The 26,479-nt window shown below is 40.4% G+C and overlaps 1 protein-coding gene across 1 annotated transcript in view; it reads left to right on the forward strand.

The window, feature by feature from the left end:
* The window catches only part of ITPRID2 (ITPR interacting domain containing 2), a 39,034-nt gene extending 14,539 nt beyond the window's left edge, over window positions 1-24,495 (forward strand). Inside the window, exons 10-19 of the mRNA XM_014249575.2 lie at window positions 1,905-1,977; window positions 8,257-8,345; window positions 11,426-12,649; window positions 13,806-13,886; window positions 14,237-14,364; window positions 15,360-15,510; window positions 16,736-16,801; window positions 17,469-17,849; window positions 22,735-22,859; window positions 23,262-24,495. Coding sequence (XP_014105050.2) covers window positions 1,905-1,977; window positions 8,257-8,345; window positions 11,426-12,649; window positions 13,806-13,886; window positions 14,237-14,364; window positions 15,360-15,510; window positions 16,736-16,801; window positions 17,469-17,849; window positions 22,735-22,845 — 2,304 coding nt within the window. The 3' untranslated portion in view covers window positions 22,846-22,859; window positions 23,262-24,495. The remainder of the gene's footprint in view (window positions 1-1,904; window positions 1,978-8,256; window positions 8,346-11,425; window positions 12,650-13,805; window positions 13,887-14,236; window positions 14,365-15,359; window positions 15,511-16,735; window positions 16,802-17,468; window positions 17,850-22,734; window positions 22,860-23,261) is intronic.
* Window positions 24,496-26,479: the final 1,984 nt, after the last annotated feature.

Consider the following 26,479-nt stretch of genomic DNA (forward strand, 5'->3'; position numbering starts at 1 on the left):
AGGGATTCAGGTTTGCTGGAGACATTTTAGAACAATTCCTGGCAGCGTGATTTTATTTTTGTACGTCTCTAAGCAGGGTGTAATGAACAATAAACTGTATTAGAAACAGTGACAATAACTCCTCCCCCTGTTTTCCTAGCTTGGCTTAGAATGCATTCTTATGCATAAGAAAGATGACAGATACATCAAGGAAGTTCTTTCATGCTTACGAATGCCTTGGAGGTTTGCGTGCCCTTCGGAAGTCTGTGGCTGTGAAGATAGCTAGTGTGGGAGTGAGTCAGGGCAGGATTTCCCCCAAACACCCACTCCTGAGGTGGCCAATGACAGTCCTGAAGGTCACTTACCAGCATGAATATTGGCTGAAGGGATGGGGAAGGAGCTTCTGTGCGCTTGAGTAGCTGCACCGTGCTGTGGATGCAGTTAGAATGCAGTCTCCCAGCCAAGGACAGGAGGTGGACAGTATTTAAATAAGAAGAGGCTTAGCTTTTGGAAGGCTGCAGATGTAGCCATCAGAAACTGGGAGGTTTGAGAGAATCAAGACACCTTTCCTGGAAGGCCAGTTTTATTAGAGTTTCTGTAAGATTACTTGATGTTCCTTGTTTAAAAAAACAAAACCAAACAACTAAATTTTTCCTAATCTTAAATGGTGAGCCCCTTCTATGCTCCACTGCACTTAATTTATAAGTAAATAAGGATTTACCCCTTTGGGTCTTCGTCTCCTAAAGGAACAGAAGCTGCTAGGTTTGTCATGCAAAACTAATGCTGTTCACTTACTAATGGTGAAAATTTCAGGCCAAATACTCCTCAAATAAGAAAATGCACCCTTGTGGCTGCTATACACATGATACCAATGCGACTGTAACTTACTCTTTAGCCAAATACCAATTTTGGCTTATCAACATAAGTATCTTGATTTTTACATGTTTAAGTTGATAAAAAATGGAGATAAATTTATTGCATGATAATTTTGAAACTGGGCCAGCAGCCCATTAGAGGGAAGGGCTGGGGATAGTTGAACTGAGGGGGTTGTGCATGTAGACTTGCATGTGATCCATTAGGATTTTTTCTGGATCAAACAAAAGAAAAAACATATTCTAAGTTTTGAACCAAACAAAGGCCTTCCTGTTGAGATTTTTGGCATATTCTTTTCATTGTTTGAACATTTGCCTGACAGCTGCTTTCTTAATAAGTCTGTGTTTCACAAAGTTATAGAATGAAAGAATTCATTTTTATGTAGGTTTAAGTTTCCCAGTTGAAACATGCATGGATCTGAATACATTATCTTCCTTTTCTGTACTGTAAGACATCAGAATTATTTCCACGAGTAGTGGTGTGGTGAAGTCTGGAGCAGGTTCTGGCTGGTTCTGGGTCCTTCTGCCAGAGGACTGGCGCTTGTAGGAAATAATTGGTAGGGCAGCAGAGGACAGTCCATGTGTGGCTCCTCTGATACGTTTTTCTAAATGTATTTTACTTGTTCTTTATATTCAAATGAAGGGCCAAGAGTTCTGACTGGAAAAAGACAGTAGTGTAAAGGTGGTCAGAGGTGTTTTCACACAGTAATTTCAGTGTTTTGTCAAAGAGGAACCTAGAGCTCTGTGTTGTCACAGGATGTGATTTCCAGGTCTTTTTGCATGCAGTGGGTAACCAGAGGGGAGTCCTGTGCAGTGGGTGGGAGGTGCTGCCCAAGGATCACTGTTCTCCTCCAGGAGCATTGCTGGATGCCTGATGAAAGTTGGTTCAAGGAGATTACATTTTGCTCCTTTGATCCATCTAGGTTGTTCAATTGGAGGAAAAAACCACCTAAACCTCCTCCTGCGTGTGCAGTGTGTATAGCTTAGGCATTCTTAAGCACAGGAATATATTCCAGTTGGCCTGACAAAATATTCATCTCCTCTTCCTGATAGATCCAGAGTACAGAGGGGGATCTACCTCACGTTTCAGCTACACACCAGCTAGCAGTGACCAAGTCAAGGAAAGGTGAGTAGACTGCAACTTCTGTGAGACAGCAGACTGCTGACTGTCCTTCCATCTCTGAAAGGCTGATTCAGATATTTTAAGCTTCTAAAGTTTGTTTTGTCTCTAGAAATAAAAAAAGATCTGGGTTTCTTTTTTAGCTAAATCACAGAACATTACTACAAAGTGCCAACCAAATTACAGGCAAGACAACAGCCCTATAACCTCACTGGCTGTTTTCACTTTTGTATAATTGATGATAGCTCAGATGGCCTGAAATGTTAATTCAGATTGTGTGGGATTTTTTTCTTTAGTAGATCCTGTAATTTGAGATACCCATTTAAACTGAAATAACATTGTTTTAAACCTAAATTGCATGCTACATGCAGCTTTTTCCTATGCACTACTGCTCTGTATGCACGCTGCCTGCACAGAAAACTGGTGTCTCTACACCCACGTGGAAATCATAGTACCTCACATGGAAAACACTCTGCATTGGCTGTTGTGGTTCACTTAGTTTGTGCTTTCATCTTAAATTCTTATTTATGTGTTTTATGGCTTGGGAGGAGGATAAAGCTGATTTTTAAGTTTATTTTGTGATTGTTACTTTGCCCAGTATTGGCAAGTGAAGTCCGTATCTATGCGTTCTGTAAATTATCTAGCTGCTACATTTAATTAAAGAGGAACTAGAGCTTGTTGCACTTAAGGAGGTGCTTAGATGCCATGCAATTTCTTGGAGAAACACGAGTAGCATCTCTAGGTACTAAAGAGAGGCAGAAAAACCTGTCTAAAGAAATAGAGATAATTTTATTTGCATTTGCACAAATGAATTGACAGTCATGTGAACTGTTAACATGGCTGAGAGTGCCCTGGACTAAATGTTGGAGAGTTATTGTTGTAGTAGTAGCTTGTGCTACTTGTTCATAGGTGTTCTGCACAACACAGCCTGGTGGTCATTGAGCTTCCTCTCCTACAAACATAGGCCTCTGAGGATTGCCAGAAACTGAAGCCCTAGCTGTTCCCAGTACCTCCTCCTGAGCTGATTTTGAAGTTCATTACCACCTGCTTTACATGACTACATGAAAAGAGGTGCAGTTTTTACAGGGCAGGTCTCCTGTTTGCCTGGCCTCTAGAGCTTTTCACTGAAAACCAACTTAAGGAACCAGGAGCTGCAGTCAGGGAAGAGAAAAAATATATTCTTTCATCTTTTCTGTTCCCAGTAGTTATTTGGCCCTCTTCTTCCACCACACAGCAAAAAGGGAGATGGTCCTGTGGTACTTGCTGGAAGGTGCCAGCAGTTCTGGCAATGGGACTTCAGTCTGACAGAAGCAGGCCGTGCTGGGTCATGTTTCCTAGGCACTATGTCCCACCTATTTCTGAATACACTTCACACAGATTAGTGGTGATACTTTATTAGCAGGAAGGCATTGCCTAGAATTTTCTGTGACTTATCTGACAAGGGTATCAATGCCTGCACATTTGCTAAAATTTAGTCTGAGACCAGCGTTTTATTTCACCTGGAAGATATAAAAAATTTAGGACTTTGTTCTATGTGGATTTCAGTAAAGTTTCCAAGAGGGAGAACAGTTGATGGAGAACTTAAGCAAAAAGTAAAACAAATGTAGCCAACTTTTGTTTTTGCAAGTTGTCCAACGTGAGACAACATAGAGGCCTGCTTTCTCAGGGAGTGGATGTTCACGAAGTTGGAAGGCATCCAAAGGTAATGGTCACTTATTAAAAATGCTGGCCATTGTGTCTGAATGTGAAATGCCACTCTCACTAGCAATCTCATGAGGTGGGATCAGCATGAAATTCAGCCACAGGTCTTCTGTTGCAATGTGATTTCGGTTGACAATCCTTATACAAACCCACCTTTTTCAGTGTCTTTGTTTCTACTGTGTGTAAGCACCCATAAACAAAAGATTTGTTCCAGATGAATGCTTCCTCTGAAGAAATACTTCTGTACTTATTTTTTTATGTGGTGGTATTTCTTCGTCAATTAGCAGGGTTGATGTTCTTTGGTACAGATTATTATAAACCTTGCAGTGTCATTCTGCATCTACACAGGGGGCTGTGGGTGAGTTCTCTGAAATTTACAACAGTTTGTAAGGCATGTTAAGAGGGCCTTTAATAAGAAGTGAAGTATTCAAATAAAAAAAAGATTCTATTTTCTACAGAAATATTCTGGTTGACTGTTTATTATTATGGTTAAACAAAACAGTCTGTTTTTTGCTTAGACTCGCAATTAAAGCATGTTTCTTATTTCAGTTTTTAGGAACACAAGAATTAAAAGCTTCAGCTAGTTTGCAAACTTGCAGCACTGCTAAATGTCCACTATAAAAAGAAGCATATTGCAAAGGTATCTGGTAGAAAGGTTTTGTTTGAATTTGAAGAATTGTTTGTGCAAAACCAAAGTTCTTACTGACATATCATACAGGAGCATCTTCCATTCCAAAAAATGCCCCCAAAGGAAGACAAATACAGGTACAATGCCTAGAGGAAGGAGTTGCAAAGACACTGACTGCAATTAGTGAATGTCTGGTTGTTGGCATCAACATGGCTCTGAAATTTTGAGTAGCCACAGACCCATTTCTTTTAAGGCATCCTTGTTGACATTGGTAGTCAAAAACAGTTATTGGTTTTGAAAATTTAGTTCTTGAAAAGGAGGAAAGCACATCATCAGCACTTCCTGTCCTTAATATATTATTGTATTTATAGCTCTCTGTGGGTGCTGCTCCGCAGAAGATTGGAGATGGGGGAGTGAGAAGAAAACATCTGGAACAGATTTAGTATTTGTGGGAGTCTGCATTTATCTGTCCATGTGCAAAGAAATCCCCAAGGACTCGGAGAGTTTTTGCAGCAGGGCTCCCTATTGGGCTGGTTTTGTTAGTGCTGGGGTGCAGGGTTTGATCAGTATGCAAAAAAGGAACAGCAAAAAAGGAACATAATGCAATACTTTATAGTTAATTTGGGAATGTTAATTTAATAATTATTTTATAAAATACAAAATGTATTAGAGCTTTTCCAGTAGTGCAGGTACAAGAAACAAATGTTAAAGCTTTATGGACAGTTTCCTCTTCTTTGTGAGCAGTTGAGTGACACAGAAGGGGTGAGACTGACAGTCCACTGGTAGCTCATTATTATGTTAAAATAGATGAACTAATCATTTCCCTGATAGGGATGCTGTGATGAATCTGCTCTCATGTTTTGTAAACCGCAAACTTTTTTCTTCATCATGTGTTCTTTGTTTAGAACATTTCCAGTTTATTTAGTTTATTTATGAATACACACATTTTTTGACACATTTTCAGTGCCTAAATATACTTTATATTTTTTTATATATATAGCTTAAAACAACAATCCAAGAGGCATTTTAATTTGTGCTCTGTTAAACTGGGATGGGAGTTTGATTGTTCCTGCTGGTTTTGTTTGTCATGGCTGGTTCCTTCTCCCACACTTTCCTTATTATCCTGTCCCTGGCCAGTTTCGAGTAGTTCAGAAGGCTTCCTCTGTGTAGTGTTGGCAGTAGCTTTGGGCGGCAGAGTGTGTTGTGCAATGGTACTGTTGTGCCAAAGGTACAGCAAGTTGCCTTGCTGGACTTACAGGGCAAGGGATGATCCCAGGCTGGCCCCTATAAACCAACCCTTGGTTGCTGGAGTTTTCTGCACTCAAGGTAAAGAGAGGGGAGCCGTATCACAAACTCCTTAAGATTCTCCTTTGCCATGAGGCATTTTAATCAAGAGCCAAATGTAACTCTGTAGCTTTTTTAGAAATATTTTTGTATTTTCCCCTTGATTGCTTGAATCTGGGAGAGATCCAGGTGCTATAGAGCAGTCTGTACAGCTGGATCAGTAGTTGTCAAGGAGGGTGGATATCTATCAGTATATCCCAGCATACTAGTTGGTATTTCCAGTCTTTACAGACCAAACTTTACAGTGTCATTTCACTACTGATTCAGTAGAGATTCCAGTTCTTTATAATTTTTTATTGCATTTACATCATAGTGCTGACATGGAGAGCCATAAGAACTTGCAGAAGACAAGAGTAAGGTGTGGTAGCAGATGACTACTCAGAAAACATGTCTCTTCTGATTTGCTTTAAAATGTTAAAAACGTCCTAGCAGCTCTGTAGCACATATAGCAAGGGGTGAGTGTGTAGAGGGGATGTCTCCTTAGGCAGAACCAAGTTTGAATCTGTTCATACTGTACCAGTCACTTGCCATGGATAGATGAGGCTGGTGTGAGTGTCTGCCCTGGGTTGATCCCTGCCTGGTTGTATCGGTCCTGTAAGGCTCTCAAAGCCTGTGCATAATAACAAATGCTATAGAAAATTATCTGAAAGACTGATTTAAACTTTAGTACTGTGTCTCTGAGAAGACGGAGAATTGATTTGAGAAAACATGTAGATGTAGTTTACAGTTGTAGTTTGGGCTCCACAGCCCAAAGGAATAGATGGGATTCTGGGTACCTCCAGCAATTTCATTTCTTTAACTTTTATCTGCTGAGCTATTTCTTATGCTACCATTCTTTCTTACTTTCTTACTTACCCTTTCTACATCTGAAAAGGAAATATTGACTGAGAAGGAAATAGAGGGGCTGGTCTCTTGAGCAGTAATGAAGTTCATGTGCATGAAAACAGATGCCAGCCCATGCACTGGTGAATTGCTTTATATGACCTAGTGGGGATCTCTTCCCTAAGAGAGGCTAAGGCTTTCACCAGTAGTGTTTTTTTTCTCTTAAATTAAAATTCACCATATATAAAAAGAGAAAAGCAGGAGGCCAAAGTGTCTGGCAACAGAAGTAGCTAACTGTTCACCCTGAAGAAGGTAGCAGCTCCCCCCCAGCCTCAGCTGTGGTGACAAGCTGCTCATGGCATGCTCGTTCATCTGTATTAGTTGTATTGGGCAGTTAATAAGATCCAGTTCTCAGGGAAGTAATTTCCATTGTCTATACGGGGAGTTGGGTGGGGATGTCTGTCTTGAGGTAGAAAAGTTGTTTGTCATCGCAGGATATTGTAGCTGCCATGATAACAGAACAGCAGCACAATTCTAAAGGCACTCCCTAAAAGCTGTGTGACATCACTGAAAGCCTGGTGGGCAGTTTGCCTCTACTGGTGTTCAAAGACTGTGCAGGCACTTATTTATTTCTGTGTTAGTAAAATTTTATCAAAATTAATACTAAAATACATTAATTCTGAATGTCCAACTGTTTCAAAACAGTTTTCATAATGCATGCCAATCCATTAAGCTGTGAACTTGAATTATATGATGGCATTTAAGTGGGGCAAAATTCTTCATTGAGCTTTCAAGAAGACAGCAGCAAACTCTCACCTAATGGTGAAGAGGAGAGGGTGGCAGGGATCTGGCAACTACAGAGCCCTGTAATTGCTTCCCACCTCCAAGCTTTTATACTTCTGCTGACACCTAAAGGTGAGATAAGGTTGTTGCCCATGCTGGCCTCAGGCTGAGTAATATGTTTCTGGTGCCATAAGGTAAACCTTGCACTTGGTGGGTGCTTCCGTTGTCCAGTCAGGAGCAGAGCTTGCTGAGATCTCCCTGCAAAGCTGCTTAGTGAGTGCAATGCTTGCACCAGAGGAAATTACTCCTGGGAAGCACTTAGGGTTTTAGAGCCTCTTTAGGCTATTTTAATGCTTACCTAATGTGAGTAGAAAGGAACAAGCAGGAGGATCTTATCTCTCATGTATAAAATGAGCACTGGGAATGTGCTTTGGCAGATTGCCCATTGATGTGTAAGAGATGCTTTTCATTTGGCAGCTAAACCAGCAGAGGACCCTCTCCCGCAGTGGCAGAGTCCTCCAAATGGCCCTCTCTGCCCGTGAGATGCTGTCCCTTTGGGTGTATGGGGTACCACAGGTTGTTAGGAAATCAGTGATCTTCAGTATCTCCATGATCAGGAGAGGTGTCAAATCTGTACTTTTCAACACAAAAGCAGCTCTTCCACTGCCTGCATGTGAATTAATCAGTGATGCAGTTTTGTGAAAGGAAAACCCCAGTGGTGGCAATACCTGCAGAGGTTTTTTTTCACAGCACAGGAAGGAAAAATGTAAAAGATGGTTTCCCTTCCACTGCTGCTTGAAGTTTCACAAGTAGGGCTTTGGGTGAGAGAGATTTTCCTTGAATCAAACAAGTTGCTCTGTTTTGTTCAAAGTGGAACTTGAAAAGCAATTGTATTACCCACTAAATGTTACTTTGTTGTAAAAGGAAAGCTTGTATTGGATGTGATTGGTCTTGGAAGGCTGTGATTTGTAAAGCAATTACGGTTGGGTTTTGGCTGTTTTAAACAGATCAGCTGTTACGAACAGCGAGTCAGCACTCTGACAGCAGTGGCTTTGCTGAGGACTCTACAGATTGTTCTCCATTCAATCAACTTCAGGTAAGGTTCTCATCCTGTGGCTGAAATACTCCTGATTAGTGTGAAACAGTAGGGGAGGGTAGGAGGGATGTTGATGTTTGGCTGCTACTGTAACCGTCAGTCTAGATCCTATAAAGTCATAATTTTCAGAGCTGGACCTGCTGAGTCCCTTACAGAACAGTGTTCAAATTTGAAGCCTTTTTGGCAGGTTAATCTGGGTATACTTGGGACTGGAATAAGCTCTAAGTTCAGTATGTCCTGTTTGCTATTTCTGGTGTATCTTTCCTCACTGTCTGGTGGTCGATTCCTCTCAGTAGTGGGTAGAGATTAGGGTTTTGAAAGATTATAGCTATTCTGCTGATCATTATTTTTTTTCTGTCATTTTTGCCTTCCTACTCTCTTCGTTCTTCTCTCCCCGACCCTGCATATTTTTATTTCTTTTCTTGTTTGGTTTTTTTTTTTTAATTAACAACTGACAGAAAATGAAAACAATTTCACACTAGCTTTGCTGTGAAGATAGACTAATTTTAGTTGATCTTGCACTTCCATGCTCTTTCTTGTTCCAGTTTCTTTTGATCTTGGTCCCAGAAATTGCTGTGATGCTGACCAGAGACTTCATCTCTTAGGGAAAGCTTTTGTTCCAGCCTGGTGTTTAGGTGTCTGCTCAAATACACATGCTTGCACAGCAGTGTATCTGATATTTTGGAGAGCTGTTTTCCTGGTTCTCCTAAAACATTCACACAGTAATAGTCATAATTTGATTGAGCTGTCAGTCATTCAGAGAAAAATCTCAAGTCAGATCCTGTCCTCAAGGCCAGCTATTCCTGGGACCTAGACCACAGCCCAAAGGAATAGATGGGATTCTGGATACCTCCAGCATTTTCACTTCTATAACTTTTATCTGCCGAGCTGTTTCTTTGCTACCATACGTTTCTCCCGTGTGCCACACCAAGCATTTCAAAAGCTGTTGGGCAGTTACTAGGAAGAGTTTTTCCACCCTCTACATCCACCAGTGTTGTTTTTTCATTTTGGTACTGGAATTCTGGGCTTTCCAATTTAGTAGTTCTTCAACTGGGTACCAGAATAAAAGCCAAGACAGTGTTAGGCTTTGTCTGCCTTAAACACCAGCTTAATACTTTCCAAGAGCAAGAAAGGAAATAATAATGAATAAAGGGAAAAATGACTGTGAGTCCCTGCAAGAGCATAAGCATCTGACATACTTGTTTCAGCTCTCTGCAGAGCTGTGAATGCACTGAAGCTGACAGGCATGATAGAAGGTGACTCAGAGGAGAGTTGGTCACTCCTGGTCTTTATGTTGGTTGCAACCCAGTGAAGAGCCCACTAAAAGTATGTTGCAGCTAAGTACCCCTTCACTGGAATATTGCTGGAGTTTATCTATGTTGGCTGTAAAGGGAAGAGATTTTTCTGTTTCCTGTTACGCTGTTTTGAAAAAGGTATACTGAGACTGCACGAGGTTTGTGCCATGGAGTTGCTAGTCTCTCCTCTGCCACCTTCACTCCTTTATTCAGACCAAGTGCTGAGCTGAATTCAGAAAATATGTGTGAATGATGCAGCTAGGGGAAATGAGGATTTGGCAGCTAGTGAAGAGAACCTGTGAAAAGATGAAGGGGATACAGAGGAGTATATGTTGTTTCTTAAAAGTATGGTAATTTAGTGCCATCTACTGTTACATTATTGACTCTAGCACCTATAGCCTTCCTCTAAAATTCAGGAGAGAACTCAAAATTTGATCCATATTGTCTTTCATCTCTGACTTCCAAAATTAAGATTTCTAAGGGAGGTTTTAACATTGAGATAGAGTATTCTGCAGGGGGGGTTTCATGTTACCAAAGAACCCAGAATTCTCCATAGAAGTGCTTATGCCTTACTCATAATTGAACAATGTGATGGAAGATTAGGACACAGATAGACACACATGTAGCCCCCATGATTTCACCTAGGCATTGTAATTTTTTGTTAATTTAGTACCTTTAACTTTAAAAGCATCTGAACCTGTGCATTCTTTCACAATAATTTGTGGCTGTGCCAATGAGAGCAATGTTAGGTATGTATTTGTGAAGATGACATTCATGGCTGAAGTCTTCTAGATGGTTGGAGAAGGAACTATTGCCTGACAAACATCATAAGTAATTTCTTTAGAAGGAACTAATAATTAATATCTTAATGGCAGTGAGAGCTGCAGAAGGTAGAGATGGGAAAATTTCTAGTTCATGTGTCAATTATGTCATGTGTAAACTTCCAGGAGTGTACTTTATACCACATTCTCTTAGGGAAATGTCTTGTCCACTTGTAAATACAGCATTCAGTCAGGCCAGCTTCCAGAATATGCAAAGAATAGATCCCTTCTTTTTTCCTTTCTCTTTTCTTGCCATTTGTTCCCTATTAAATTAGCAACTCCCTCATTTACATGCTCTGGTTTAAACTGTGATTTAGAACGAAAAGAGGAAGAAGTATCAGGAGAAAAGAAGGATGGGCTAATAGTACCAGATGTGAGCTTCGACTGGGATTAATATCCTAATGTGATAGTCTTCAACAATTCTTTAATTCAGTAGGCTCAGTTTGTGGGCAGACTGGCTTTCCCATTCTTGGTGTTGTCCTGTGACACAGTTTCACTGCAGTCTGCAGTTTTCCTCACCTCTCTGTGTACACTTCCTAATGCTACCCTTCATTTCAGTGTTATGAACCTTTATAAATGGGAAATGCTTTGGACCATGACCCAGCTATCTGTTATCACTACCTAAAATACAAGCATTGTATTATTTTTGCTCTTACTCTTTTGCCACTTTTATTCTTACAATATTGAATTTATTTTCAAATCAAAGGAATGTATGAAGAATTTTCTCTTTAGAAAAATAAAATCCTCCTTTTGGTGCTATACTACACTGTACTCCTAATATATCTGGTAACATGGTTTCTGTGTTCTCCTTCACTGTTTTTCTTACACACTAAGTGCGTTATTCTTTCTGCTCCCCACCCCAAAACCCAACGAAGGTGTTCTTAGACTCTTGGCCTGACCCCTGAGAAGGCAGTAGTTGAATCTCCAGTACATTCACTCCTTTGCTGTCTCACATGCTTCCTAGGTTCAGGAGTCTTTGCAGGGCATGGGAAGCAGTGCTGACAGCTGTGACAGTGAAACAACTGTGACATCGCACAGTGAGGAACAGAAGACACCGATAGCCAAGGAACTGCCCTGTTTTGATAAGTTTGAGGAGGAGGAGGAGGAAGATGATGATGAGGAGGATTATGACGATGATGAAGAGGATATTACCTCTCAAGTAGAGAGACGCAAGGTAGCGGCTTCGTCTGATAGCAGAAGGAGTGAAGACAGAAAAATTAGTGACCATAAAACTGAACAATATCAAGGACAAGAAGGCAAGTCATCTCATATATCAGAGACAGTCCAAGGAGAGGTCAGCTCTAAAGAGGAAGACACTTCCAGTGAGCAAAAAGAATCAGACCTGCTGGAGGAAGGCAGTGTGTTTGAGTTTCCTCAGTATCACACACACCATATCCTCAAGTCGATGCAGTCTCTGGAAGGCAGTGACTCCTCCACATCACCTGTGGACAGAGTTCAGGTTGCCTTGCAAAGAGCTGAGATGAGGATCGTCAGCTCATCTGACTCCAAGGCCAGGTGCACTCTGCTTAAGTCAAAAGATCTTCTGCGGAAGCAGAAACTCTGGTTTGGTGAATCAGGCTATCCTCTAAGGCGGTCTCAGTCTCTCCCAACTGCATTGCTGAATCCAGTGAAAGTGGTGTCCTCTGTGAATGTTCAGTTAACTCCAGGAAAAGAGACTCTCTGCAGTCCTCCTTCTTTCACCTACAAGTACACACGAGTGGAGGAGGACAAGAAAGCAGCATCTGAGAATGACAGAAGTGAGGATGAGGCAGCCTCCAGCCATCCTATGTGCAAATCCACACTGTTTATCGCGCCTTCATCCTCCAAGAAAGAGGTGCCCCCGGCTGGGCCCAGCAGGCTGCCTGAGGAGCTCAGTCCCACCAGGGTACAGAGCTGCCCGCTGCACATGCCAGCAGCCATGTCCCAGTCCACGTGCTCCCTGCATTCTCTCCCCGCAGAGTGGCAGGACAGGCCACTGTGCGAGCACATGAGGACGCTCAGCACCCACAGTGTCCCAGGCATCTCCGGCTCTTCCTTCAGTGCCATGCTTTCCCCCTTCAGCTGTCCCTTCTTTCCAAGGCATGGAGCTCCTCATCGTCCTCTTGCCATGAACCCACCCTCCACTGTGGAGATGCAGCTACGCAGGGTCCTACATGACATCAGAAACTCTCTGCAGAACCTCTCGCAGGTAAGAGGAAGCCTAGTTTTGCCCTTGGACAAAGGGGCTCCTTATTTTATCCTTACCAAACCAAGGTGATAACCTGAATATTCCTTTGTGTAGTTCAACAAATCAGGAAAAAAAGAGATACTTTGTTCAAGTCTTATTTGCTACTGTTTTAGGAGCTTCTGTTTAAAGAGTTCAAAGGTGAGAGTTTTGTGTTAGATAAAAAAAAAGTTTTTCACCCAAAGGGTGGTTGGGAACTGAAACAGACTCCCCAGGGAAGTTCCAGCACCAATCACCATTCTGATTTTAAGAAGGAATAGGGAGGAGTAGATAAGTTGCTGATAGAACAAGGAACAGAGAAAGCTGGCAGAGGAAAAATAAACCCATCCACTTGATGTGATTATTGGAGCAAAACTTCTCCCTGTGAATGAACGTGCTTCAGATTTTCCATGGCATATCAACAGTCCTTTGAATTCTTTCAAAATTGTATTGGACAAGTCTTTTTCATGTTTGAGAAGGTAAACATTTTTTGCTGTTTCCACTGTTCTTTGTTGTGCTGTGTCTACACATGTAACAAACCCCTGGATTTTATCTGTTTGCTCCATATGTTGTTGCAACATGTAAATAGAAATTCTTCAGCTATCTTGTTTTCACGAGATATTATTAGCAAGCTGGGGTCTTTGGATGTAGGCAACACTGTGAGATTTACAACCAAAATGAACAAAAATTCCTCAAACTAAGAAATGAAGAAAATGCCATAACAAAATTGACTATAATCATGATTTCAGAATGGGACACATTTTAATTTGCTCAGTTCTGGTTTTGGAATTGTTCTTTTTATTATTAACTGAGACAATTGAGGTTACTAAGTTTACTAAGTTTTCAAGCATAAAATGCTTTGTGCAGAAAAAGTTAGTTTTTATTTCTACTCACTGTGTCAGACAGGACTAATTCGGCTTTTCACCAGCAGCATACTTGCATTGCTGAGCTTTGGTGCACATGTATCAGTTAAGAAGTGGTGCTGCCATTTTGTAAGGTTGCCTGTTTGTAGCACAGTATTTCCATGGATTGCAGAAATCTCAATGCCAGAAAGTGTGTTTTAACAGGAGCTGCTTTTGGAGTGTCTGTGTATTCCAGAGGATGCCTTTCCCATTTCAAATTGTTTACTTCTTCCCCCTAGTACCCAGTGATGAGGGGTCAGGATCTTTCAGCGGCCACTGGTTACACTACTCAGAGATCATCCATTCTACCTCTCTATGAAGTAAGTGACCCTGTTTATGGAGCAGTACTGAGTCAAAATTAAATGCAAAGAAACATCCTAAATGTGCAAATTTTGGGCAGTTCCTTGACTTTGTTCTCAAGAGAGAGATTCCTGCAAATAATGTTAAAAAGGTATTAATCTAAATACACTTTCATGTGTTTGCTTGTATGATACAGATGAAAATGCTGATTTCTTGAGTCATTGTGACAATATGCCGCTTTCATCATATGCTGAAATTGCTGAGGTGCTCATCACTCAAAAGCCTTATGTGGGCTGATGTGGTTACAGGATCCAAACTTACTTTAATTTGTTTTCCCATGTAATTCATTATTATATTTTTATTTTCCCAGAATACTTTCCAGGAGCTACAAGTGGTGAGGAGAAATCTAAATTTATTCAGAACCCAGATGATGGATTTGGAATTGACTATGTTGCGTCAACAGACCACAGTTTATCAGCACATGACAGAGGAAGAAAGGTAAAATGATCTTGTTAAAAAAAAAATAAAAAAGAAATACTCTGGTATATCAGAAAATGTGTTGCTGCCCTTGAAATAAGCAAGAAATCTATTAGTTTCAATTTGAACAGGGTTGGAGATGTGTTTTGCCAAAATCTTATTTACTCCTTTATATGTCTTTATTCTAGACGTTTTTACTCTTTGTTTCTTCCAATCCCTATTTCTCACTAATTAATTATTTTTTCTGCATCCTTTCTCCAAAGTGATTCCACAGCTGAAGATTTTAAGGGCTTTGTCATACTTGAACACAGGATATGGCAGGGGAAAAAGTCTTAAAGATTTGATTTTAGATCACTTGCATCTTTGTAGATGTGAATAAAGAAGGAACACTGCAACATTCAGATGCTTTTCCAGCTTTCAGTGTCTACTCAGCAGGCTACAGATGGCATTCATATTCTGGCTCCGTGTGGTTGTGCTCACCAGGAGTTGCAATAGCAGAAGATCTGGAACAATTTTTAAAACTGATTATATATTTAGTTTAGTTGAATCAGCTCTTGGCCTATCACTTTAAAAGTAAACATGTTTGAAATCAGTTGGCTGCCTTGGGCAGTGGTTTCCTGGCCAAAATGTAGCTGTGAGTGCTGGGGAATCTATAACCACACAGGAGAAGTAACATGCTATTACTGCATTACTCTGTGGTGCTTGTTCTCATCAGTTTTAAATTGCATTTAATTACATATATGTAGAAATACTTATTTCTTCTGCATTTAAAGCTAAAATTTTTGGAAAATACTCTGTGGTACACTATGTAGTTTTGATTTTTCTGTGGACTGATACATATTTTCTCTAAATGGAAAAAGACTCTGTGCCATATAGGCATTCAGCTAACTTTTCTGTGTTCTGCTTTGAATTCCCTCATATGAAATCTTTTACTTGTGGCACTGTCCTGCTCAGTCACCTCTTCTCAGCTGAGTGCAGTGAATGCTTTTGTTCTTTTTGTGATGGCCTTGCCATAGATTTGAGGCTGATCAGCTGCAGAGCCTGAGGAAGTCTGTCCGCATGGAGCTACAGGAGTTGGAGATGCAGTTGGAAGAACGCCTGCTTGCCTTGGAAGACCAGCTCAGAAGTCTGCACATGTCTTCGCCTTACAGACCTCAGACACACATAGTAAGTATTAGTTTTGCAACAACATTATGTGTTTCCTCAATGTAATGTTCATCACAGAATCATAGAACAGTTTGGGTTGGAAAGGACCTTTAAAGATCATCTAGTCCAACCCTCCTGCAATGAGCAGGGGCAAATAATAACTCCTAACTGTTAAAACTCAGTGTATTATCAGGGGTCATATTTTCTCATTTTCAGTTAATATTTCGTCTTGGGGAGAAGGTGTGTGACTTTCTTGATATTAATACATATCAATACATACCTTGTGGGGTTTTAGGGCTGAGAAAGGCAGACCTCTTCTGTCAGTGCTTTCTTCTTTTTCCTTTTTATGACCCTGAGTTTTCACAGTTTTGGTAGCAAGGGCTCATGTCTAAAATCCTTGGAGGATGGTGATGGGCTTTCTGGAGTTCTCCAATACTGATTTTCTTGAGACACATGGGCAGAGAGATGAGACATTCACAGCGTTTCTTTCCCAAGAAACGTGTGCTTTCTCTCTAGCTTTGCCAATCCATGGGGAAAAAACCCAAAACAGCTCTTCCCCCACCCAAAAACAACCAAAAAAAACCCCAAAAAAAAACCAACCCCAGGGAAAATCACATTTTTTGTGAGTTTTTTCCTCCATTGCCTTTTGTAGCTCCTTCAGATGAACACATCTCCCTGACAAACAATGGGAGAAGCTCTTGCTCCCACAAACACTCCCCAAAAGCACAAGAAGGGGATAAAAGGCATTTGTCTGTGTTTATTGGTGGCATGGCAATATACTTTCTCTTATTTCCCACTCAGTGGATGACCGTTTCTCTCTTTTTCTACTGCAATTCTGTCATCAGGCAAACAAAAGAAGCGCAGACAAAAAGAATCATATGTTTTTCTTGGGTTTCATTTCTCTTTCTTAGCCAGCCTTCTTCTGTAGAAGCAGCACAGGCCACATCTTCAGTATTTTGTCATGGAGAAAAGTTGAAACCTAAGAACAGGAAAATATGGTATTACTGTGATCTCAAGCAAAACTTGCATTCTTTGAACCATATAAATATATTTTTATTTGTAAATCCTTTTATAGAAAAGGGCCAGCTTTAAAAATGACTGAAATAAACTTTCTCCAACCAGCTCCGCTTCCTGTTTCCAACTTTCTGGTTTCACAGAAAGTCATCTGAGATGCAGCATGTTTATATGCTAGCTTCTGAGAGCTCTAAAAAAATCCTCAGTGCATTAATTTGACTTAATTTTTCAGGGTATGTATGGAAGCAGAAGTGCTGATAATCTGTCGTGTCCTTCTCCATTGAATGTCATTGAACCAGTAAGTAATTGTTGTGTACTCTGTGTTTTACTGATGAAAAGAACCAGGAAGGCTGTACTTTAAAATGGGTTGCAGGATATTAATTTGAGACATAATTTTAGAAATACTTTACTCCCTTAAATAGCTTTGTTGAAAACAGCTGCAATTTTCCTTAAGCAGATTTAGCTGTAGGTGTAAGTGGCTGTAGAGTCTTGTTAGGTTTTAAGAGGAAGTAGAAGTGAGATGTTTTTTTCATTTAGTTGATACAAATGGTGCTACAACCTCATGAATTTTCTAGGGAAAATTATTTTTTATATTTCTTTACATTTTCTGCTACTGAAAATAAGTAGTTCAAAAACTGCAGAAAGGAAAGAACAAACAAAGGAAAAATCAAGCCCTTACATGTGTGTCTGTCAATGGCTCTGGCAAGATGTATCCATATTGCAAAAGTCAGTGGCTTGGGGAAGAGCCACAATTTTTATTTATGTTGGCTTTCAAAAGGCACATTCCTTTTCATGATCCTCTTTGTTGCAGTCATAAAAGCAAAGGATATATTTATTTTTTAGCTGTATTTGTTATATGGAGGGAATGAGTAAGTAATTAAATAAATAGCAAGACATCATAGTTATGTCTGTATGTGGCTTCCTTGTATGCTTATATGGGACCATTTCTTTTTCTGAATCCTTAGGTCTCTGAGCTTATTCGAGAGCAGTCATTTCTGAAGTCTGAACTGGGTTTAGGACTGGGAGAGCTTGGACTGGAAACTCTCCCAGCAGAGGGTACAGAGTCAGTATTCTCCCACGGAAACTCGGATTCCTCTTCAGTGTGCTCTGGTCACACAGGTAGAAAAGCTAAGAGTCAAAGCAAGAAGTTGTACCGAGCCTCTGTTGCCTTAACACCAACTCCCCCGGTGAGAGCAGGCACTGGACAGCCAGTGGAAAGCTCTGAGGAGCTTGCAGACTCCAAGCAAGAGGTGGAGCACAAACTTGAAAAAGTCCCTCTCATGCCTTCAGTTGATGAAATCCACAAAGCGGTGGAGCAGGAGGAGCTGCAACAAGTCATACGAGAGGTGAGGAAGGAGGGGCTGAGATCTGGGATGTTTGAACTGAAAACTACTGAAACCTAAAGACAAGGCTGGCTGTAACTCCTGCCCAATGAGGTTTTTATTTCCCTCTCCAGCCAAGTGTCCATACTATTCCTGTGCTGTGTCTGAAAGCTCAGAACATGTCACTAGGTGCTGGAGCCACAGCTGTGTTTATGTGCAAAGCAGTGGACTTTTTTTCAGTGGTGGTGGTTAGCATGTAAATTAATAGCTAAGTATGGCTGGGAAAGAACTTGCTGTCTCTACTACTTGGTTAAGCAGCAGTACTTCAGATTCCCAAGTGAAAATTTCTGTCACGTTTGCTTGCTAAAATGCCGAACAGGAGTTCATTTGAGTGGTGAAGTAATATTTCTGAAACAATGCTATAGTAAATGTTAAGCATACTTTTCCAGTCCCACTACCCTAACCACTAAGGTCTATAGGAATGTAAGTGAAACAAGCTGAAGGCAGGTGGGAAGTTATTTCAGAGTTTAAGAGTGATCTTGGGCCAATCCTATTGGACTAGTTTTATTGGCAGTCAATGAAAGAGAGGTTATTTTTCCTGTGGGCCAGGTTAAGAAGCACGACTAAAACTATGTGTTTTGTTAGTGGCATGACAGAAAAGCTCTCTGGCAAGCAATATAAATGGGGAAAGGAAGCCAAAGAAACTACTTGTTCTGAAAAGAAGTGCGTGTGAAAAAGTGGAGCAAACTTTGCTCTGAATACAGAAATGGGAATCAAGAACTTGTGGATTTTATTCCCCCCTCTTCACAAGAGAGGAACCACTTAGCCTTCAGCTTGTCCCTTGAAGCTTTTGTATGGCTCTGCCATAGACCACTGAAGACTCTGTAAGATGTCTTGCTTAGAAATGTACAACAGGCAAGGCTGTAATGCCATGGTACCTTCCAGGTCTGCTTGTGTTGAGGCTGTGGATAACTGAAACCACCTTTGCCTTAGCTTTGCCTTGAAATGGATGAGATGCAGACTGCTCATCAGAAGACTTGCACATGAGCTATTTAGCACACCTTGCACCGTGCTTCTGATTCTGCAGCGAAGCCGGGGTGTGGCCTTTGTATCCAGGCTGTCTGTAAATATCTATGTGTCAGGGCAGTGGTGTCATGGTGGATGGTTGCTAAAGGAGAAACTGAGATAAGAGGGAAAACTGTGATTCAAAAGTACTGCAAAAGCAGCAGAGACCAAAAAAAGTGAGTTGAAGTCAACAGACAGAATTATTTCAGTCAATATTTTTTCTGAGGTTAGCCTCTGTGAAAGTTCCTCTCAGCTTCATTAGTTAATAGCAAATAAATCTCTGTACTCTGCACAGAGATTGTTATTTGGGTTGTGTGGCACTGAGGACATTGTAATGCTGAAAGAATCTACACTGAACTGAGAGGCTACTATTCAAAGATGAGTAGTCAGCAAACAAACTGAGCTTGACTCACTTTGTGAATATTTTAGCCCACAGAGAGATTGTCCCTCAGTTTAACTTCATTGGTAGTGGGTTCTGGATCAACTCAAGATTCTCAGCATGAGGAGTTTTGCATGTCAGAGTAGAGATGCATTGGCTCGAAGCACCTGGTAGATTTTGCAGAGCCAGAACATACTATTAAACACGTATCAGGAAGATCTTTATTATTTCATAGGAGTTAAAACAGAGCATAAATTGAAATAATGCCTTGCTTAAATAGCCCTGTTGTGAGCTAAAGAATTCCAGTTTCATTGTCAAAAGAAAGAAATCTGGTAGGATGCATTCTTGATGTACGCACTCACAAATATTAAACCCTTGCTTACTCTTCCCGTTCTCTGTAGCTGCGTGACCCTATGTTGGGGAGAGAGGAGCCAGGCAGTGGGTGAGGTATGCCTGGGTGGGCTGTAATGCATGTGAACTTTGACCTGTAACTATTTGTTCCATGGAAAAAACCCATGGTGTTAACTTCTGGCATTAATGGACTAACTCCCACGGAAAAAAACCTTCAGCAGCATGAAGTGTTAAAATAGCAATCAGTAGCTCTCTTGATGAAATACAGCCTGGCCTCCACAGGATTATCACATGAAGTGCTTACTGCTTGACTTGTGCAAGTCATGGTGTCACTAGGAGGGCCACCAAACCCTCTCACTGCTCTTCTGCAGTTTAAAAGATGTGCTAGTTTAAAGATCTTTCTGCTTAAGAGCAATGGAAGTTCTGATTTTGCTAACAGTTCTTCATTATAAATGACATTTAATGAAGTTACACTTTAAGGAAATGTGTGATTTTCCTGTCAACATCTGCTTTAAGAGGCTGTAATGATTCTTAATGGGACAGAGATGGTCTGGCAGAGAATCATCCCTTTTCCATTTTCCATTCAAATCCGTGTTAGCTCAACATCCCTCAAAATGTCTGTAGGTTCTTCACATCTGCAGGTGTTCGGTTCCTCATTTTACTATCTCGAGCATAAAATCTCACCAGCTGCTGCCATGAAGAAGTGGCACGGGAAGAAAACAGAATAGGAAACAATTCTTTTAGTGTTACAGAAAATGTACTTCAAGATCAGAGGTATAAGCACTGTGAAAAGCCTCGTTCCCATTTTCCATTAGTAGGTGAAGAACACCACTCTCCATATTTGCCACTGTGGCACGCTTCACTCTCAATCAGTTCTTTATTTAGCAGCAACATAATATTGCAGTAATGGTAATTCTTTTCTAGGGAGACAGGTCACTGGTTTACTGTTGTAAAACTATCTGTGAGTGTTTTTTCTCTGTTTTCAATGCCATATTGAGTATTGGTGTTGTATCAACGTAGTAAATGTAGCATAAATGAGTGGTTCTCTTGTTTTTCAAATGATCAATTTTTCATTCACTTGCTAAAAATAATTGATGGAGCATTCATTGACTGCTTTTCTGTCTTTTGTACAGAGAAAGCCTTGGCAGCGGGCTGTGCCCTCTGCAGAGCAAATAGAAGGTGCACCTTGCCCCTAATAATTTATAATGAAAAAGGCAAATATTGGCCATTGGTCACGACACACACGTGGTACTGAGTCACTGCAGGAGTCAGTGCTGTGCTCACCACACAGGAGTGACCTTGCTGAGTCTGGAGGGGGGAGGAAGCAGAGGCTGTGAAAAGAGTGGAGGGTGGCCTTGTTGTCCTCCAGACAGGAAGGTGAGAAGCAGAGGGCTCAAATAATCAAGGTCAAGCCAGAAGCTGTTGGAAGAGCTGAGAATAGAACAGGAGCTGCTTTGCTTCCAATCTCTACTTTGTTACAAGACTGTCTGTCATACTAGATCATTTACTTGCTAATTTGGGAAGCTTTTATGAGCTTTTTTTTTGGAAAGTGAGGTTTATTTTTGTCTGTGTGTTGAGAGAAAGGTACAGAATGACTGTTTTGTAGCGTACTCACAGACCCACCCCATGAGATACTGAAGAAGAAATGTGGAGAGAGCACTGGGGGCTCTCTTATGCCTGCTGGACAGTTGGAGTGCTGTGCAGGTTTCCCTGTGCCTACATCTCTAAATCCCAAAGCCCTTACTATGCTGACAGTGGTTCTAAAGCTTTGTAAATCAGTGTGTGCAAAATCAGCATAGACATCCTCTGGGCTTTCAGCTGTTGGTGAAACAGGCCCTATTACACAATTTTTTTTTTTTCTATTAATCAGCAAACAACCCCAACTGGAAACCTGTTTCCCAATAATATTAGAGTCTCTGAATTTCTGCTTGATGCAAAGTAGTAATGAAGTGAGGAACTTTGCCACTAATGGTTTAGGGATTGAATCGCCTGCCAAAGAGAGCAAGGGATAAATAACCTGTTGCTAATGCTGCTGCCACCCTTCTGACGTTGTTGCTTAATCCTTTTGACGCACCAGGAAAAGGGGCGACTAGCATGAAAAAGAAAAATGTATTGCTTAACTGGGATGCAGACTGCTTCTGTGTGTGACCCTGGACCAGAATCTGACTCTTACTCTCTGCACACTCTCACAGTTGTTGTCCCCTGTCCTTGGAACTTATCTGACTTGTCCCTCCTGAAGACCATCCCAAAAAATAAGTTGGTGCCAAAGATTCCTTGTACTTGCAAGAAGTCCATGTTGTTTTTCTTTGTCGTGTCCTGCTACTTTCCAGCATAATATGCTTTTGTAGAACTGTGTTTTGCCTCCTTTCCTCCTTTGTTTTCTTTACTGTAGCCATCAGTGCTCTGCTCTTTTTTTGTTGTAGCCTCAGCTACATTCACATGCTTGCTACTAGAAACTCCTAGATGTGTTTTATATAAAACTGAATGGTAAATGCTTTGTCACAATCCTGTGAAAAATAGCCTTCACTGGCATACATTAAACCCCAGTGGCCCATTGATGATGTGAGCAACTATTGAAATTCTGTCTTTCCTGCTGAAAGTATGCAATTAGGATTTGTCTCCTTTTGAATTATTTGAAAACAAGAGCTCATGTTCATGGACCTGTTCTACTGTGTAATCTGTTTGTGAAGGAGATCAGTCCTGCTTCCCTTTTAATGAGAATAACAACTTGTCAAAAAGTAGTGCATTTGGGATAGTTTTGATGTATATATCCTGAAATTTTTATTTTTTCTCAGAACTTTGCATAGTTGAAATGTATTCTTAGCATAAAACCAGATATCCTAAGTGTAAAACATACATATATATATATATATATACACACTACACTATCTGGAAATACAGAATTAGTTTGGTGTTCATTTATACAATTTGCAAGACCTTCAGAATTACTTACAGTTATTTTTCCATTCTTCTAATGTTTTTCCTTTCAGAGTTTTGAAAGTTGACTTTTTGGTGGTGCATGTTGGTAATGTCAAACATATCTGCAATATTATTTAGTTTTATCCATTAGTTATGTAAATTACTGACCTTAAAACTTTGGCTAATCCCTTTCAGATCAAGGAATCTATTGTTGGTGAAATAAGAAGAGAAATAGTAAGTGGATTGTTAGCAGCTGTATCACCCCAAAGCAGATCTGCAACTGCAAAACAAGATACACAGCCATGAAACTGGTACTACAGGTAATCTTTGGGGATCTGCAAGAACCAGATTTTATTTTAATTTTAATTGTGTTAAATATCATTGCTAACTTAAACCTTGCTTTGTTTGCATTTTCCCCTTGAAACATAAGTGATCAAAATTGAAGTTAATTAAATACAGAAAATATGGATAACCCTGGATAGATTTGGAAAATCAGCTGGTTTGTAGTTTGGTCCATTCTACTTTTAGCTTTCTTAGAATGGCCCTTGATTTTTAGTTCCAATGTGCTCTGTGATGACTTTTTTTATGTAAATGCATCATGCAAGAGGATTTCTGCGGTTGCCTGCCTTAGATATGAATAGTATCAAAATACATAGTTAAACATAACAAACAAGACTTCCAAAAATCTAATTTAAGTCTTCATCATCTTTTTTTTCTCTAAGGTTGGATGTAGTTGGAAGTGCTGTGGGATTCTGCCTTGGACAGCACCCACTGGTGAAAGTGTCAAGTTGGTTTTGCTTCAGGAAGTGTTAAAGCTGCTGAGATGGGCTACTGTGTTTGGCGCTTGGTTCTTCAATGTGGACCTTTCCTTGAGTTCATCTGGGAGGACTTAGACACTTTAACGTTACTTTCCTTAAAGCATCAGCAACATTATGTCACTCTGAAAGGTTCTGTATTTATTTGTATGTCCCTGTTGTAAATTTTTATGTAGCTAATTTCTTTGTCTAATGATGCATCATGAAACTTGAAGACTTCCAGACGTAACCAATTTATAAATAACATGTACACATTCAGCCTTTTTTTAAAAAAAATAGAAAAAACCCCACAACAACCCCTCCCAAAACACTGACCTCTATGAGGTATTTATTGTGCAATAACTGATCCACTTTAAGAGCTTGAAATAACCAATAATGGTTTCCACTGCTGTTACTTAGTGCCACTTCAAAAGAAGGAAACAACCCTGTTATACAAATTGCTGTTAATTCTTGGGGCGGTTACTATTAGCAGAGTGGTAGAATGACATGAGGTTACTCTCAAAACTACTTAAAGTTCTGACACTGAAAGCCTTATCTTTGTGTAGAAGACAACTTTTAATTAATTTTATTTGCTTCCTTACTGTTTGCTCATCCCTTTATAGGAAAGTGCCTTATTTAAGCACTGGGGTGGGTTTTTTTTGGTGTTGACTGCTTGCAGTCACACCAAGAAGTTCTGCTTCATATTAACCAAAATGCAATAGAAATACTATCTTCTGAAAGCAATTAGGATTTGCAACTTGGAATGCATTAATGACCTTGCTTATATTATGGGGAAAATGGAAAAAAAAATCTTTTCCTTCTCCGTCCCTCACAGAGTGTATTTTCAGTCAGCCTGGTGAATATCTGATTGTTCCAATGGAGAAAATTTGAAGTCATTGGAGTTTTTATGTGGTCAAATAAGCATTTAGTGGATAGGTAATATCCCTTTTGGCTGCGCTTGAATTCCCTTTACTCCTTTGCCTTTTCCATCTACTAAAACTCTTCACACTATGTCAAGGTCTTTAATCAAAAATAGTTTCAAATATTACAATATTATATGAAAAAGTTTATAAAATTTTAAATTGTGTTAGGAAGACACACAAGGGCTGATTTCTTTAAAAAAGTGTATATTAAACCAATAAAATATTTATTTTGCCTATAATTTGTGTCAGTGTTTTGTATTGTACATGGTTTGCTCTTAAGCAAAATAAAAGATAGATTTGATCAAACAGTACACAGAATGGGGAACAGTAGGAAAGCCCCGGACTTGGCTTTTCAAAAAGCTTTCAGATATTCAGGGACCCTGTTGGGGGTTTAGGTTTTGACACTTAAACCACTCTCTTAAAGTTCTTGGCTTCTGTTGCTGGTCCAAGAAGTTGGTTGGTCTTGACCTCTCATCAGAGTTTGTCCCTATAAGTAGAGGCAGGGCTTTCTTGAAAACCTTATTCTGCACATTGAAAAGCTGAAGTACAAACTCTGGCAGCACTGACATGTGGCAATCTGTACAAGGTGGTAAGTTGCAGTAGATTTCTGCCTTGCTTCGCAGCTTGGGTGAGCATATAGCTCCATTCCAGAGCACCACAGGAGATCAGCCAGCCAATTTCTGCAATGCTGTCTGGAGACAGAACTCAAAGTGGTCCTGTCACTGCCAAAGGAACTGATGTGCTCTCGAAGCTCTTTCAGGTGCTTTGCTGGCCATGACCTCCATAGAGGGAAGGCTGCCCTTATCTCCTGCTTTTTCTAAAATTGTGGTGTGCAGGCCCTTGGCAGCCTGCTGTTAGTAGGCAAGTGATGCCCAAGATGCTCCCTGCTGAGCTTTTCCACAGGTCTGGTTTGCTCTGACTGCTGTGTCCTTTACAGTGACCACGTAGCTGATGCAGCCCAGCCACTGATAACTGCTCTGCTGGGTGTGGAGGGGCAGAGTTTGCACTCCCCTTCTCTTTGGTGTCCTGCTGGGCAAATAGCTTACACTGGAAATACTGCGTGGGTCAGAACATTTGCATTGCTATACCACAGATAAATCTGCTTCAATTAAACTGGACACAAGGAGATACTGATTAGGGGAGAGGGAATTAGAGCCCAGTTTGGAAACTGAAGTAATTCATACCTAACAATGTAAAGCAAAACCTAAACTACTGGAAAAAAAATTCTTTTGGAGGATTTCTTCAATAGGAAACAATGCCAAAACTGTGAAACCTGGATGATGTCATAAAACAGAATTGTTGGTGGTTAGATGGCTTCAGCCAATGCAACACTTCTGTCTGAATTAACATGATAATGTAAAAAATGATGCATTATTTGATTTTCAGGAAAACCAAGAAGCTCATTAACTTGAAATAAAGCAAATTTGATTTTTCATATATGATTTTAGATGTGATGGTAGTCTTTCATATTCATGCCATAGAATAGAAATGCACAATATTGTTATGAGAGTACTAACAATAGAAGGCAAGGCAATTAAAAAGCAAAAGGAAAATCACTTGAAAACTCCTTATAGCTTATATATTTTGTAATTCTGCATGAATGCTTGCTGAATGATGGTTAATACATACAAGAATATATTTTTATTTTTTGGTCAGGGTAAGAGGAGAAATTCTGGACAATAGCTGAGTAATGAAATGGTAGCAATGAGAGAGCAGTTACGATGAAGAGCCAGATTTGCAACAATGAGTGAGTAGTGTTTCTCCTTGCTGTGCAATCTGTAAATTGAGGTAGCCCTTAGCTCCTGGCTTGTCCCTACAAATGGAGCATCCCCATTCCTGTTACTTCCAACACCTAGATAGGAAATATCAAACAAAATTGTGCCCCAACCACCTTGCCCAGGTCACCAAAACCAAGATCCTGTCCTCCAGGTGTGCCTCCAGGTGTGTCTCAATCCCTCGCTTGCAAATGCTGCAGGCAGGACCTGGAGGATTGCTGTGATATCTTTTGATCTAGCATGTTCTCAGAGGGGGAGGAAGAGGCAAGAAAGAAGGGACATCTGAAGAGTCTCAAATTCTAAAAGGAGAATTTTAAGAGCATGTTCTGAAATTGGCATACTGAGCTTTTATAGGTAATCTGCGACTTTCCATTTTCTGCCTGGGAATGTGTGTTTGCACAGGAGTTTTCTAATTCAGACTCTGAAACTGTGGAGTTCATTCCTTGGC

The sequence above is a fragment of the Pseudopodoces humilis genome, chromosome 8 (genome assembly GCF_049639895.1).
Source record: "Pseudopodoces humilis isolate 2021_Gansu_Grassland_sample_001 chromosome 8, ASM4963989v1, whole genome shotgun sequence".
Classification (NCBI taxonomy): domain Eukaryota; kingdom Metazoa; phylum Chordata; class Aves; order Passeriformes; family Paridae; genus Pseudopodoces; species Pseudopodoces humilis.